The sequence below is a fragment of the Lactuca virosa genome, chromosome 3, assembly GCF_052849685.1.
Source record: "Lactuca virosa cultivar CGN04683 chromosome 3, Lactuca_virosa_CGN04683_v6, whole genome shotgun sequence".
Lineage (NCBI taxonomy): Eukaryota > Viridiplantae > Streptophyta > Magnoliopsida > Asterales > Asteraceae > Lactuca > Lactuca virosa.
Genome location: NC_136428.1, coordinates 435,476,215 through 435,491,130, shown reverse-complemented (window position 1 = coordinate 435,491,130; position 14,916 = coordinate 435,476,215). Strand labels below are relative to the sequence as shown.

General features: G+C 37.2%; 1 protein-coding gene across 1 annotated transcript; it reads right to left on the bottom strand.

The window, feature by feature from the left end:
• Window positions 1–9,993: 9,993 nt before the first annotated feature.
• On the bottom strand, window positions 9,994–10,524 carry LOC145165089 (pathogenesis-related protein PRMS-like). The gene has a single exon (XM_079083716.1). It carries the CDS (start codon window positions 10,522–10,524, stop codon window positions 9,994–9,996), a length of 531 nt encoding a protein of 176 aa, XP_078939842.1.
• Window positions 10,525–14,916: the final 4,392 nt, after the last annotated feature.

The following is a 14,916-nucleotide window of genomic DNA, read 5'->3' as shown; positions in this document are numbered from 1 at the left end:
GGGCTACCGGCACCTCCCCCTTCCAGTTACTACGCGTCCATTACTATGATCCTACCCAACTAGAGTGGATGACTTTGAATTTCCTATGAGCTCTAAGGAATACATATATGTATATACATTTTGTTAAACAACTTGAGTATGTGTGTGATTTTCAGAGAAAGTGGAGAATATTCACAAGTGTATGCACACATATAAGTGTCAGGAGTAATACGTATGCACATAAGGGAGCAATTAACACACAAAGGTATTCCTAGGATTTTCTAAGTGCGAATTGCATGCAGTTGTGTGTGCATTTTATAAACTAGCATACGAGAGGACCCTAGAGGCTATAGACTAGGTCAAGGCAATTAACCTAATTCCCTATAGTCAAGGGCTCTGATACCAATCTGTCACAACCCGATCCTTGTCGGAATTGATCGAGGCGTGATATATTGTTCAAAGTCTCATGACAACTATGTTATAATATGATTAGATTCAATTAAGTACTAAGTATGCAAACAGGATCCACAACATACAAATACAAATCCAAATATGAACAACATTTATTACATCAAATTTAAATAGTCTTGTGGATTTCTAAGGCACAACCTATTTTTCATCAACTTCATTCTTCAAATCTGCATCATGGGTAAAAACAGGTCAACTACGAGAGTTGGTGAGTAATCTAATTTTAGTAGAGAAAATTGTGAAGTTGGAACCTTTATAATTGGAAATTTGTTTTCTTTTGAAGTCGGCAAACAATTGTATTTGAGATAACGGTTTATATATCAAAAATTGATTAACAAATGATAACAACAACAATAAGTCCTCACCCTATATATACATATGTGTATATATATATATATATATATATATATATATATATATATATATGTATATATATATATATATATATATATATATATATATATATATATATATAAATATATATAGGATGGAGCATCTAATCATCATACACACTCAACCACGTGCGATCAATCACCTTAGCGTCCCAAGGCGGGGTGGTCAACCCAATAGCGCTATTATTGTCCATAATGTACCTCAAGAATACGGGCATAGTCATGGAGATTAGACTAAAAATGATAATGCACTACAAGTACATGTAGCGTAAACAAACAATGGTTATACAATTAATGACTCACGTATAAATGTCCCAACAATGTCTCATTTGTGATAAAACAATAAAATGAAGTTGGAACATATTAGAACCACACGATACACCCCAAAAGTATTGAAAATTATAAAATATGGGGTAGATTACTCACATTAGTCCCAAAACGAAATGCGTGTGTCGTACGATAGACGATTCGGGTCAAAATGGCGTAGAACCTAATATAATTAATAGTTTTGGTTTAGGAACTGCTAAACGAGAATGGAGTATTAATACAAATAATTAGACACATATTCTTATATTAGATGAATTAACAATAATTCATTTTGATTATAATATTAAGGTATTTATTTGTTAAATGAATTTTAAATTGAATTACTTACTTTGCATAATTAATTTATATTTTCAATTTAGGCCAGATTTTAATAATTTCTTATTAAAATAATAACCTGCCCAATTATAAGTATTTACAGATTTTAACAATTATTTATATGAAATAATCATTAAAATGCATTTTTACATGCCTAAATACTTAGGAAAATAGTTTTAAATAGTAAACAGTATTGAAAATTTATGAAATTATTAGGAAATCATTATTGCATACAATCTGAATTACTGTAAAATTTGTATATTTTTCTGAACTGTTTTAGTATTTATTTAATATTTTAATGATTAAACAACACAAAATTCGGGAAAAATAGTAAATGATTCTCAAAACATCTGTAAAATTAACCATAGTTTTATAACATGATGTAGAGCTTAGTGTATAAGTTTCATATATTTATGACTATGGGAAGTATTTTTTATATATTTTATTATTAATTAATCAATAAAATCATAAATAATAGTAAACAGTAATATAAATGCGTGAAACTTCATAAATTATGTTTAATCAATATATTGGTCATCCGAGAATTTTCTCAGAATTTATTGAATGCAAAAAGTATTTTATGTGAATTATTGCCCTACTTTATTGCAATAATTATAGTAATTCAATAAAAATAAGTTATTTTCTGAAAATTTCCAGAACTTCTTATTTTATTGATGGGATTCTGAGAAAAATCAGGTTTATGCATAAAATGAGTTTTAGATATTTTGGTGGATTTAATTTGTTTCTTGTATGAATTTGAAACTTTTAACAACATACCTTGATGAATGCTTCAAGAGGGATGAAGATTTGAGTATAATAGATTGTTCTTGGCTGGAATATGAGTATTTCTTGGATGAATTTCGAGATTGAGAGTGAGAGAAAGAATAGACAATGTTTAAGTGGTGAAGAGAATAATGTGTTGGGAGAAAAATGAAAGGAAAGTGGATGAGAGGTGTGAGTGGGAGACCATGGGAATAATCTTTTTGCTTTTGGTGGTCTTCATAATTTCCCACTAACACAAGCATCTTTTACATAATTAATATAAGAGTTTTATAAAATTTAATGTAAAGTTTATAAAAATGAAGTTTTATAAAAGATGAGTTATTATTTGATTATAACAATCTACTTTGATTTGAAGTTTAATTATAGCATTCAAGTTTGATTCTTTTAAATTTAATTAGAGCATTATACTTTGATTTGATTTTAATATGGTATCATAATTTAATTTGATTATAGTTATAACGTTGTACTATACTATGTTGCTATTAACGTCAATTTATATCGTAGTGTATGAGTTTTGATCCTATTAGCGTCAAGTAATCTTGAGTAGTGTTTGAATGAGATTGCAAGAGGTTTCGTTTGTGATCTTTTTGAGTGTCCGGCTTCTCAACGCAAGGTCCATAGACCCCGTTAAGCCATGATTTAGTGTCCTACACAATCCCGATGATTGTGCAATAGTGTTTTATCGCTTTGGTTCATTGTTTAGCACTGTTAAGGCTAAGGAAAATCAAACACATGAACTTTCCAAATGATGTTTTCTCATTAAAATAGCGAATTGTACAATGATTACATAACGTAAACCCTATCATACAAGGGTTAATGGAGTTGACCGGTTTGACTAGTTGACTTTGTTTGACTTTGACTTGACCGAAATTTGATGGTTGTCATAGAAACCCTAAATCCCCGGGTTTAGCACCCTATTTAAAGGGGCATCAGCCTCCTTTGGCCTCCTTACAGTCTTTGAGAGCTCAGTGAAACCCTAATTCGTGTGATACTCTTCTTGGTGTGACTTAAGCTTTGGAAAGAAGGTTGACTAGGAGGGAAAAGCTTGAAGAGCAAAGGAGTGGTAGCAAGGAAGTGTGGGAAGCAGGAACTACCTCAGCTAGCATCTTCTGGAGGTATCAAGTGCAATCTTTACTTCCCTTTCCTTCTAGATCTCTTTTCTTTTGGTTGAGTTTTAGGGTTTTGTGGATTTTGAGTTGATATGGTGAGCTATGGGCTAGATCTGAAGTTGTAACTCCAGATCTGGACCCTCCTTGGATTCTATAAGCATAAAGTTACAACCTTAGTCATGATTGAGGTCCCTCTTGAGCATGAAGTTCCATTAAGGGTTTAGAATTGCGATTAAGAGCCTTGTTAGCCATGCATACACGTAAAGTTTGCAACTTTACGTGAAAAACATGCCTTAGAAGCTTGGATCTGTAATCTGGAACCTTGTCATGGCTTAAAAAGCATCTGCATGGATAAAGAACTGCAAGGACTCGGCGAGTTGGATGAACAACTCGGCGAGTCCGTTGAAGATGGTCATGAACTTGGCGAGTTGGATGAACAACTCGGCGAGTCCGTTGAAGATAGCCTTGAACTCGACGAGTGGATGAACAACTCGGCGAGTCTGTTGAAGATTGCCTTAAACTCGGCGAGTCGGCTAGGGTTTCTCCTAAAAGTCTTGGACACGTATGAACTCGGCGAGTAAAAGGGGGACTCGACGAGCCGATCAAGGATTTCACGACTTCTCGAGTTCAGGAAGGACTCGACGAGTCGGTGAACTGCACTCGACAAGTCGAGTCAACATGGACTATTGACTTTGACTGTGGACTTGAACTTGGACCAAGGGTTGACCAGTTGACTTCTGAGGGTATTCCGGCAATTTGGAGATTTATGAAAAAGGGTTTTATGGTAACTATAGGTGGTGGGGTTCGTGTTGGTGATCCGGGAGTTGAGCTTTCGAGTTTCAGACGACAGTGGCAAGGTGAGTTATCCTCACTATACTAAGGGGTCTAAGGCACCAAGGCCGGCCCATTGGATATGTTATCCTAGTAGTGGTTATGTTGAGTATGAGTTAGCTTTGCATGCTAGTGGTTATGTCAGTTAGGTAGATCTGTAGGACTACCTGTGTTGTTATATGAATATTGCATGCTCAGTGGTTATGTTATGTGTTTGTTATATGGGATGGGTTGAGGTTGTACTGCTTCGTGCGGTAGCCAACAAACCCTAGGAGCATTCCAGTTACGGGCTAAGGGAGACTCGTACTATGGGATCGGGAGCATTCCAGTTACGGGCTGAGGGAGACTCGTACTGTGGGCTCGGGGGGGTATTACAGTCTGTAGGGCTGTGGACCCGTTATGTGCTGTTCTATTCAGTTGTTATGATATGTTATTACTGACATGGTTATGTGGACTGTATGTGTATCGGTATTTTGGGGGTAACTCACTACGCTTTCGGGCTTACAGTTTCAGTTTATTGTTTCAGGTACATCAGGGGATCGTGGCAAGGCGAAGGCATGATCGTACAGCTCCTCCTGTTATGTTTATGTTTCTGGGAACACTCTGATATTTTACATTTTGAAAACAAGTTTGTAATAATTAATGACTTTTGGGTTGTTTAAAAAGTTTTAAATTGGCTTGAATTTTTGGGTGTTACACCACTAATGGGTTTTATACATAAGAACAATCCTATGTGCTCATACAAACCCTAATGCTTGGATCTAAGTTTCTCTATTGTACATGCAATGAATCCAAGACTTACAAACCCTAATCTAGCATACATAATTTTGAAATTAACATATAACATCAGATCTAGATGTTTACCTCTTCAATGGAAACTTGAATCTTCTTTTTTGGAGCTTAGAGTCACAATTGTAACTCCTCTAATGGCTTACAAACACCACAAGCAAGAAGGAAACTATGAGAGAGGAGGGAGGATGCTTAATTTCGGCCTAGGGTTTCTCTTGGGAAGCAAGTGACCGAAAATTGAAGGCTAGAGGCTTTATTTATAGTGCAAGCTGCTAGGGTTTCATCCTAAACCCTAATGGACAACTTAGCCACCAAGCAGCCCAAGGAACCTTCTGGAATAAGGCCTTGGACGAAAATATGATGATCCTTCATCATAATTTCGTTCCCCCTTAGTCCATTAGGTTTCCCAGCCCAAAACTCAACTATCACACATTTGACAGTTTATGCCCCTTTATTTAATTAATCTATTTTAGACACCTAATTAATTCCTAATTAATTTATGACTAATACTAATTAAATAAATATGATTTATCCTTTAATATATTATTCTTATAATATATTAATAAACCATAATATCCTCTCTCTTTCTTTAAATCACCTTGTCAAGTTGCTTTGGTGAAGGAAACCCAAAAGGACCATGCATAACCGGGTCAAGTACATACCAAATATAGTTACGGGCTTAGACACTAATCCAACATAAAACCCTCAAAACTAGGGTTTGTTCTGAACAGTGTACGTGTCACGTACCTGCTAAATACGTCGGGCATACACGTACGAGTCTCGCTTTCCTCATGCATGAGTACGCCATATGTACGCCCCGAGTACGGACCAGAAAGGCAACTTAACAAAATTAGGGTTAGAAAGAAAACCTTCGCGGAACGGGTGTTACATCTACCCAGTACGTCGAGCATACTCTGTAGTATGTTGCACGTACTGGGTCAGTAGGTCGTATGTTTGGTTCAATGCGCTTATGCGGTGCGTACGAAGATTGTGCAGGGCGTACGCTGAGATTGGGCTTCTTTTGTTTTAGGCCTTCTTTTGGGCTTGGACTCCCTTTGGACTTTGGGTCTTAGCTGGATTTTGGACCTTGTATCTCTTGGGTCATAGTTGGACCTTAGGTTTATGGGTTGGGCCATTATTGGGCCTTGGACCACTATAGGGTTATTGGGCTAAGCTAGTTGGGCCCAATAAGGGAAAAGGTAGAATAGTCTTTTACCCTAAAGGCCGAGGGTGTTGGTCGTGGACCCCGGTTATGAATTTTGACCTAATTATTAATTAGGGTATTGTTTGATTGATTAGCGCGGGGATTTTTCCAGATCACCAGTCCGAGCATTTATCTGATTTTCAGTAGTCTGAGGTGAGTCTCCTCACTGTGCTTGACAGGTCAAAGGCACCAATGTCGACCCATGATTTATTATGTTTAGGATGCTAGTTGTCTGTTTGACTCTTGCATGTGTAGTATGTGATATGTATACTGGGCGGGGTCCGATGCCAGGCTAGACCCGATGGGTGTATTGTATGTTATTTATCTTAGTGATTCTTGCAAGTGTGTATGTGTCTGTATGAATGTCGGACGAGGCCTGATGAATGTGATGGGTGGGGCCCATCTCATGTTCTGACAGATCTGTTCCGAGTGGGGCTTGATGCTGGGCGGGGACCGATGGTTGTTGGGCATGGCCCATTGTATATTTGATATATATGGTATGAGGTATTTTGGGGAACTCACTAAGCTTTGTGCTTACGGTTTTCAGTTTATGTTTCAGGTACTTCCGGATCGAAGGGGAAGGGCTCGAGTTGATTGCATTGCACACACCATGTTGTTCTGTATTTTGTTGACTTGTTGTATTTGGATGATTATTGGCATACTCTGATTTTCTTTTATGGATTTACGGACACGTTTTGGATGATAGTTTTATTATTATAAAAATAAAAATTTTGGCCTTAAATTTTGGGACGTTACAGATAAAAGGAAGAAGTATGTGGCTAAGGAGTCCATGTCCAACCAAATTAACCCCTCCCTCACATCACAAGCAAACTGGTAGGCCTAAAAAAAGAGGAACCAAAGTGGGGATGAGAGGTTGTGTAACATCCCCCTCTGGAACGTATCACAATATTGTCCGCTTTGGGCTCCCGAGACGAAAACTTCCCAGGGGGTCACCCATCCCTAAATTGCTCTCGCTTGGGCACGCTTAACTGCAAAGTTCCTATGGGATTTGCTGCCCTCGCGGCTTTAAAACGCGTTGTGACAAGGAATGTATCCACACCCCTTATAAGGAAATGTTTCGTTCTCCTTCCAAGACGATGTAAGATCAGGTGCAAACCACCTTCATCCCAATTATAGGGTTCGACGTCCCCGTCGAACACATCGACCCATGTCCCAGCTCTGATACCAACTTGTAACATTCAAAAAATTCTTAAAAATTTTAAACTTTTTAAATAACCACAAAACTATCATTCATTACAATTTGTTTTCAAAATAAGTTTCTCATCAGAGTTTTCCCAAAAATCATAACACAAAACACGAGGAGGTGCACGATCAAGCCTTCGGCTTCCTGCGATCATCTGAGGTACCTGAAACATAATCAAAACTGTAAGCCCAAAGCTTAGTGAGTCTTCCCCAAAATACCACCACAATACATAACCATAACTACCACACAACAACACGCATACAGAACCTTCAGCATGTCTGGACCGCCACATCGAGCCTTCAGCCAGTCTGGACCGTTCTTCGGGCCTTCGGCGTGACCGGTCCGCCTCGCAGGCCTTCAGTCTATCCGGGTCGCCCTGGGTCTGTTGGCCTTCAGCATAAAGCCGGATCACCTCAACCCAACCACACACATGTCGACATATACATATCAACACATAATCAATCAACAGACAAGCACCGATCATACTAATCAATAAGCATAGCATCATCCTATCTACCAGGATTCAGATCTAACAGATCACTACAGTACTCAATCATGCGATAATCAGGATAACAATCCAAAGGGCCGACATTGGTGCCTTCGACCCATAAGTACAGTGAGGAAAACTCACCTCACAAGTAGTGCAGAACTGGTAAAGTCTGACTCCGAATCTCAGCTCTCGACTTAAAGCCTACAACCATCATGACTAACCTATCAAAATCTTGAATACCCAAAATGCCCTCAAAAGTCCAACTTGGCCAACATGGTCAAAGTCAAAGTCAACGGTCAAGGTCAACAGTCCATGTTAACCCAACTCGTCGAGTGCACCTCTTAAACTCGTCGAGTTCTACAGTACTCATAAAGTGGGGGAAAACCCTAGCCAACTCATCGAGTTGTCTGGACAACTCGTCGAGTTTTCCCCAACTTAACACATACAACTGATTCCTCGATTCCAGGGACTCTAAGGCTCATCCTTTGGGGCTACCCCGAAAGCTCAAGAACCCTTCCACAAAGCTTGAAAACTCAAAGACTTGACTATTAAGCACAAAATCCTTGAGATCTAGAACCCAAATTTCCAGAAGAGATTCAAGCCTCAAAAACGCCCCAAAGGTTGGTGCTTTATAGACATGCATGTCCAATGCATGTCTTGAACCCAAAATGGGTCAAAAGGGGAAAATATGACCTAAACTCCATACATGGCACCAAAGCTTGCCAAAGGACCAAATCTAACCCACTATAAGGCCACCTTGACCTGGAGATTCATAAAGTTGCAAACTTTATGAAGTCCATCCATTGCAACATCCAAGAATAAGGAGAAAAAAGGACCAAACTCAAGATCTAGCTACATAGATAGATAAAAATCGGATCTTGAATACTTATAACGGTCCAAAAGAGTGCCAAACTGAAGATATGAGCTTTACTTGCTAGATCTTTGCATCTTTCTCTAGATCTTCTCCTTCTTTTGATCCAAAATGGCACACTAACTCACAATATGAGATGGAATGAAGATTAGGGTTCACAAGGCCGATAATAAGGTTCGGAGGCTGATAAAAGATCAGCCTCAAGGACTTAAGGAGGTTATATAGGGTGAAAACCCTACAATTTAGGGTTTCTCATCCAGCCGCCAACTCGTCGAGTTTTCCTCACCGACTCGTCGAGTTGGTCTAAAAAGATGTGCGGCCCAAAACCTACCAACACGTCGAGTTGAGGTTCACATGGAACTCGGCGAGTTGATGTGCATGGAAGGCACCACAAATGACCACGACCACGACCCACAATGAGACACCGGGATGGTGTGTGTGGTCGTGGTTTGTGGCCATATAAACCATGAAGGTCTTCGTTGAAGGTATTGCAGATGCTCTAAGGTAATTAGTACCTTGCAGACTCTGTTTTTTTCTTTTTAAAACCACTTTAAATGTAAAAAAAATTCAAAACTTGTTTTTTTATTTTATTTTATTTTATTTAAATTGCTCCAACATCACCCTTGTGACCAACACTGGATCTAAAGTTAAGAAATCGGAACCGTTGTGTGATGCAACTTTCTTTATTTTGTTTACACAAATAAATTAATGTATAAATATTTAATCATTTGGGTTGTGGTGATTTAGTAAGACATTTGAAAGATATGGTGGATACCTTATTGACTAATGTTCAAATCCTGGCAATACTCAGTGGCCATGGAGGTTCGTCTGCAGTGACTCTAGGACATGAGGCATAGCCTCATGATTGCAACGATGATTAGTCGGTGTGTGAAAGCTAATCCAAAACCATCGTCAGGGAAGTTCCTTTTCAAAAAAAAACACAACACAACACAACTAGAAGGAAAGGTGGTCTTAGAAATGGATTGTCCTTTGGTTTATCAATTGCATTATAATTTTACTGAACTTGAAATTAATAATTTTCCTATCTATGCATTCATTTTTGTACATTATTAATATAAAACTTGTACAATATAAGATTCACATTACCGTTGAAAAAAAAAATACATTTCAATAGAAAAACTCCTCTAGATAAAAAACTTAAAAAAGGTTTGTCATGCTACATTTTCTATTCGAAATCTTTGCTCGAATTCCTAGAGCTTTTTAATTCAAATCAATTACTATAAACGTAGGGATCATGTTCAACAAAAGGAGAAAGTCCCTCAACATTTCCTGCAGGATCATACTCGCACACAACATAAGTGCCTTTATTTTTGCAAGATGATAACGCACACCCGACCTTTTTGGTGTCACGCCACATAATTTGTGTATAATGGCCACATTTTTTCCCTGGCATACATGAATTGGTTGCCTTGTCATAATAATTATGTTCTTTTATCCAAGCGTACACAGCGTCCTTCGGGGTCCATTTGGACGCACCATCAGCACTACCCCAAAACAGGTTTTCACCGTAGGGCCCATTTGAATGCTTTAAAGCACAATCACTCGCACGTGTTGACGCATACTTGCGTGCGAAATTGGCAAGGGTTTGATCATAGGAAAATGGTGGCAAACCTGAACGGAGACGGGCCTTGTTATGAGCTTCAAGAAATTCTTTGTCATTTTGTGAGATGGCGTTTGTTTTATAGGCTACCAGCAAGATGACAAACAGATATGAAACAATACAGCTTTTGGTTTGTTTCATTGTGTAAGATAAACAAGAAGATTGGAGATAGAATTAAGAGAGGGAAGAGAAAGGGAGAGAACATATGGTCTTATTTAGTCAAATTCAACAATTTCCCCATAAAATCGACTGTCCATTCACCATTTTATGTGAATTACGTTTGCCACTTTAATTTGTATCAATTGGATTCATTAATTTTATTTATTATAAAAAAAAGTACTTATTTGTTTAGAAGAAATGTATTGTTTTTTTAATGCAACGGGATTATTTTTATCTATTTGTTATCCATTTGTCATCAATTAATTTTTTTTATCAAATAGGTAAAATAATAATAAGAAATTAAAATATGAATACATAAATAAAAAAATAATAAAAAATCAAATCTATTGCATAAATTGATATGACAAATACATAATTTATTCGTATAATAAGTTATTAGCCATTTAAGAAAACAACTTTTATTTTGGGTGAATGTGGAAAAGCTATATTTTCTTCCATAAGTTTCCCATTCAAATTTACTTTTTCATGCATGACTACTCCTCATTTGATATTAATATTTTTTGTTGAAAGATTTTTATGCATTCAATCTTTTTTGACAGCGTTTTTAAAGCTCTTTTTACAGCATTTTAAAGCAGTTTTCGACAGCAGTTTTTTTACAGCATTTTAATATGTTTCTTCAGCATTTCAATATGTTTTTTCAGCATTTAAATCAGCCTTAAACTCTATTTTTTCAGCTTAAACTTTAAACTCTATGAAGCTTAGCTCACAAATACTAAAAGTGAAGTTTAGCACACAAATACATGATAAGGATGGAGTAGAGTCAACAATTGAGAAAGCTTAATCCTAAATTTAGTCCCACGTTTTCTATAAGATATTAGCCACTTTTTTTAGTATATCACATGAATTAGCATATATTTTGGGCATTTTTGTGATGAACTATAGTAAATCCAATCTATTTTATGGATTTGGGGTAATAGAGTCCATTTTATTGCTTAAAGGTGTTTAAATTTTTATTAATTGGTTGTTAAATTCCGTTATACTGATTAAATTGAGTAAATTTTCCGTTATACTGATTAAATTGAGTAAATTTTCATAACCTTAATTTACGCTGATATTTTTTAAAGGGAATTTGACTTATTAAGGTAATTAAGTATTTCAAATGTTCACATATGGGTAATATTGTTTTTTTTGTACTCATTTACCCAACTAACTTGTTTCACCTGTTCACAAATAACCAACTTTACCGGCTATTACCTGTTTTAGCCGGTAACATTGATTTAGCTGGGTTGAAAACATTACGTGGAATCTTACGTGGCCATTACACCCCTTTCTAACACACCTCGATTACCTTCTTCTGTGAGAAATCAATCGATACATCAAATCGACGATTAGGGCTTGAAATTGAAGTTGGAATTGAAGTCGACTGCTAGCATGGCATCCTCATCTACAGGTATGTATGTATCTGTAGATTTTCATTACAATGGATTCTTTTCGCCAAACCCATTGGTGTACTTAGACCCCGTAAAAACAAATGTACGTGATGTGGATTTTGGGGGATTTACGTATAAAGAGTTTCTTTTGTGGCTTACGAAATTAACCAATGGAGCCTGTGATAATGTCTACTACTGTATGAGAAAGGAAAGCTTGTGTGAGGGTATTAGAAGAATCGCCTGTGATGCTGATTATTGGGAGTTTGTGGAAACTGTTTATAGTCTGGAGAGTGATAGTCTTCAGAGTGAGTTAGATGTGTACATTGACCACCGAAATGAACCAATTCTTGATTGGGCTGATAACGAGTTATTAGCAGATGGTAAAGGGTATCAGTCGGATTATATGGATGAAGAGGATGACAAGGATTCTGAAGTTTCAATGGCAATGGAATATGAACATGAATGGGATGATGAAGAGGAACATATTTTTGATAAAACTGTTGGAGACCCATTCTTGGACAAACTTTTAGGGCATATTAGTGATGATGATGAAGAGGAAGCAAACAATGGGAAGCTTAAGGATGTTGTGTTCCCTGTCCATAATGAGAATCAAGAATGGGAGCAAATGGTGCCAGTTTTGGGTATGAAGTTTTCTAATCCATTGGAATTGAAGTTGTGTATCACCAACTATGCAGTCAAAAATGGATATGATTTATGGTATGAGAAAAGTGATCATGAAAGGTTATTGGTAAAATGTTGTAAAGGTAAGACAAATAAACAGGGTAAAGGTTGTCCCTTTAGGTTGTGGGCAACCTGGATGAGCAGTGAAAAATCATTCCAGATTAAATCTCTAAATGATATGCATAATTGTGCAAGAGTGTTCAAATTTGGGTCCATTGTTACCTATAAATGGATAGCAAAGCATTTCATGAATCATATACTTCAGAAACCAAAGATGAGTATAAGGAAGTTGAAAGCTAAAGTCAGCAAGAAATTTAATTTGATTGCAAGTGTTGGTCAATGCAGAAATGCAAGGAAGTATGCATTTCAGGAGATAGAGGGTACTTTGAAAGAGCATTATGCAAAAACATGGAGCTATGGAGAAGAGATAAGAAGGACTAACCCTGGATCAACAGTGAAGATCGATGTAGATGTCATGCCTGATGGAACCACATATTTCTCAAAGTTTTATGTATGTTTCAAAGGATTGAAGGATGGATGGATTGAAGGTTGTAGGAGGGTAATTGGACTAGATGGTTGCTTCCTAAAGGGCATATGTAGAGGTCAGTTGCTCTCTGCTATAGGTAGAGATGCAAATAACCATATATATCCCATTGCTTGGGCTGTTGTATCAGTGGAAAGTAAAGAAACATGGAAGTGGTTTATTGACCTTCTAATTGAGGACCTTGGAATGGGAGTTGGGCATGGACTAACCTTGATATCAGACCAACACAAAGTAATCAATTTCTATTATTTCCATCTTTATTTTAGCTTATGTTATGTTTTTGTTGTTTAAGTTTTGTGTCTATTGCTAACAGGGATTACTTGAGGCTGTGAAGGAAAGTGTCCCAGCAGCAGAGCATAGGCAATGTACTAGGCACATATGTGCTAAATTCATGAAAAGGTTTAAGGGCCAACTGTTTAGAAAGCTTTTCTGGTATGCTGCTGCAGCTACTACCCCTGCAAAATTTGAACAACACATGAATGAAATCAAGAAATTAGAGCCACTAGCTTATGACCATTTGATGGAAAGGGACCCTAAAACTTGGAGTAAAGCATTTTTTCAGACTGATAGGGCTTGTGATGCATATGAAAATGGTATATCTGAGAGTTTCAACTCTGTGATTGAAGTTGCCAGGAAGAGACCACTAATCACCATGTTAGAAGAAATTCGAATTTATGTGATGGAGAGGCTTTATAGACAGAAGATTAAGGGGCAATCTTGGGATTTAACCATATGTCCTACCATTAGGTTGAAGTTGTCCAAGCTTAAGGATCTTCAAAGGTAAGTGCTTAAAAATGTTTGTCCTTATATATGTTTGTTTTTTAACATGTGTATATGGACAGGTTTTGGAAAGTAATACCATCTGGTTATCAACAGTATGAAGTCAGACTTGGGTATGATGCATATGTTGTGGATATTGGTAGCAGGACATGTGCCTGCAGAACTTGGCAGTTAACAGGTTACCCTTGTGTGCATGGGTATGCTTGCATTGCAAGCCTCAACAGGGATGTAAAGGAGTATGTGTCACCATGGTTTACCACATCAATGTACCTAAACTGTTACAGGTATACCATTAACCCACTAAATGGTAGTGACATGTGGCCTCATGTAGACTACATCAGCCCATTGCCCCCCAAAAGGAGAAGGCTACCAGGAAGACCATCAACAAAAAGGAAAAGGGATCAGATTGAGAGGGAAAACCAAGGAAAAAAGCATTCAATCACAAAAAGAGGAAGTGTGATGAAATGCAGCATATGTAGGGAAAGTGGGCATACTAGAACAACATGTCCTCAGAAACCAATTGGGGAATCATCAAATGCAAGTTCAAAGAAAAAGAAATCCAAGAAAGATGGTATGTTTGATATATTTATTTATATATAACTTGTATAACTTAACATATTTGGCATAACTTAACTTTTCAAGTAATGCAAAACAGGTAAAGTGATTGTTGCATTTGAAGATAATGCATTGGCACAGGAAGTTGATATTGACAGTGACAGTGAAGTTGAAATAGAACCTGAAAGTGATGTTGACTCTTTTGATCTTGAATTTGAAGATGATGTGCAACCTGAAGTTGAAGATGGAGTAGAACCTGAAGTCCAAGATGGAGTGCAACATGAAGTTCAAGATGAAGTGCAAGCTGAAGTTGAACCTGAAATACATCCTGAAGTTCATGATGCTAACCAAGTTGAAGTTCACCCTGCAGTTCAAGCTGAAGTTGAACCTGAAGTGCAAGTTCAAGTTGAAGATGCTAACCAA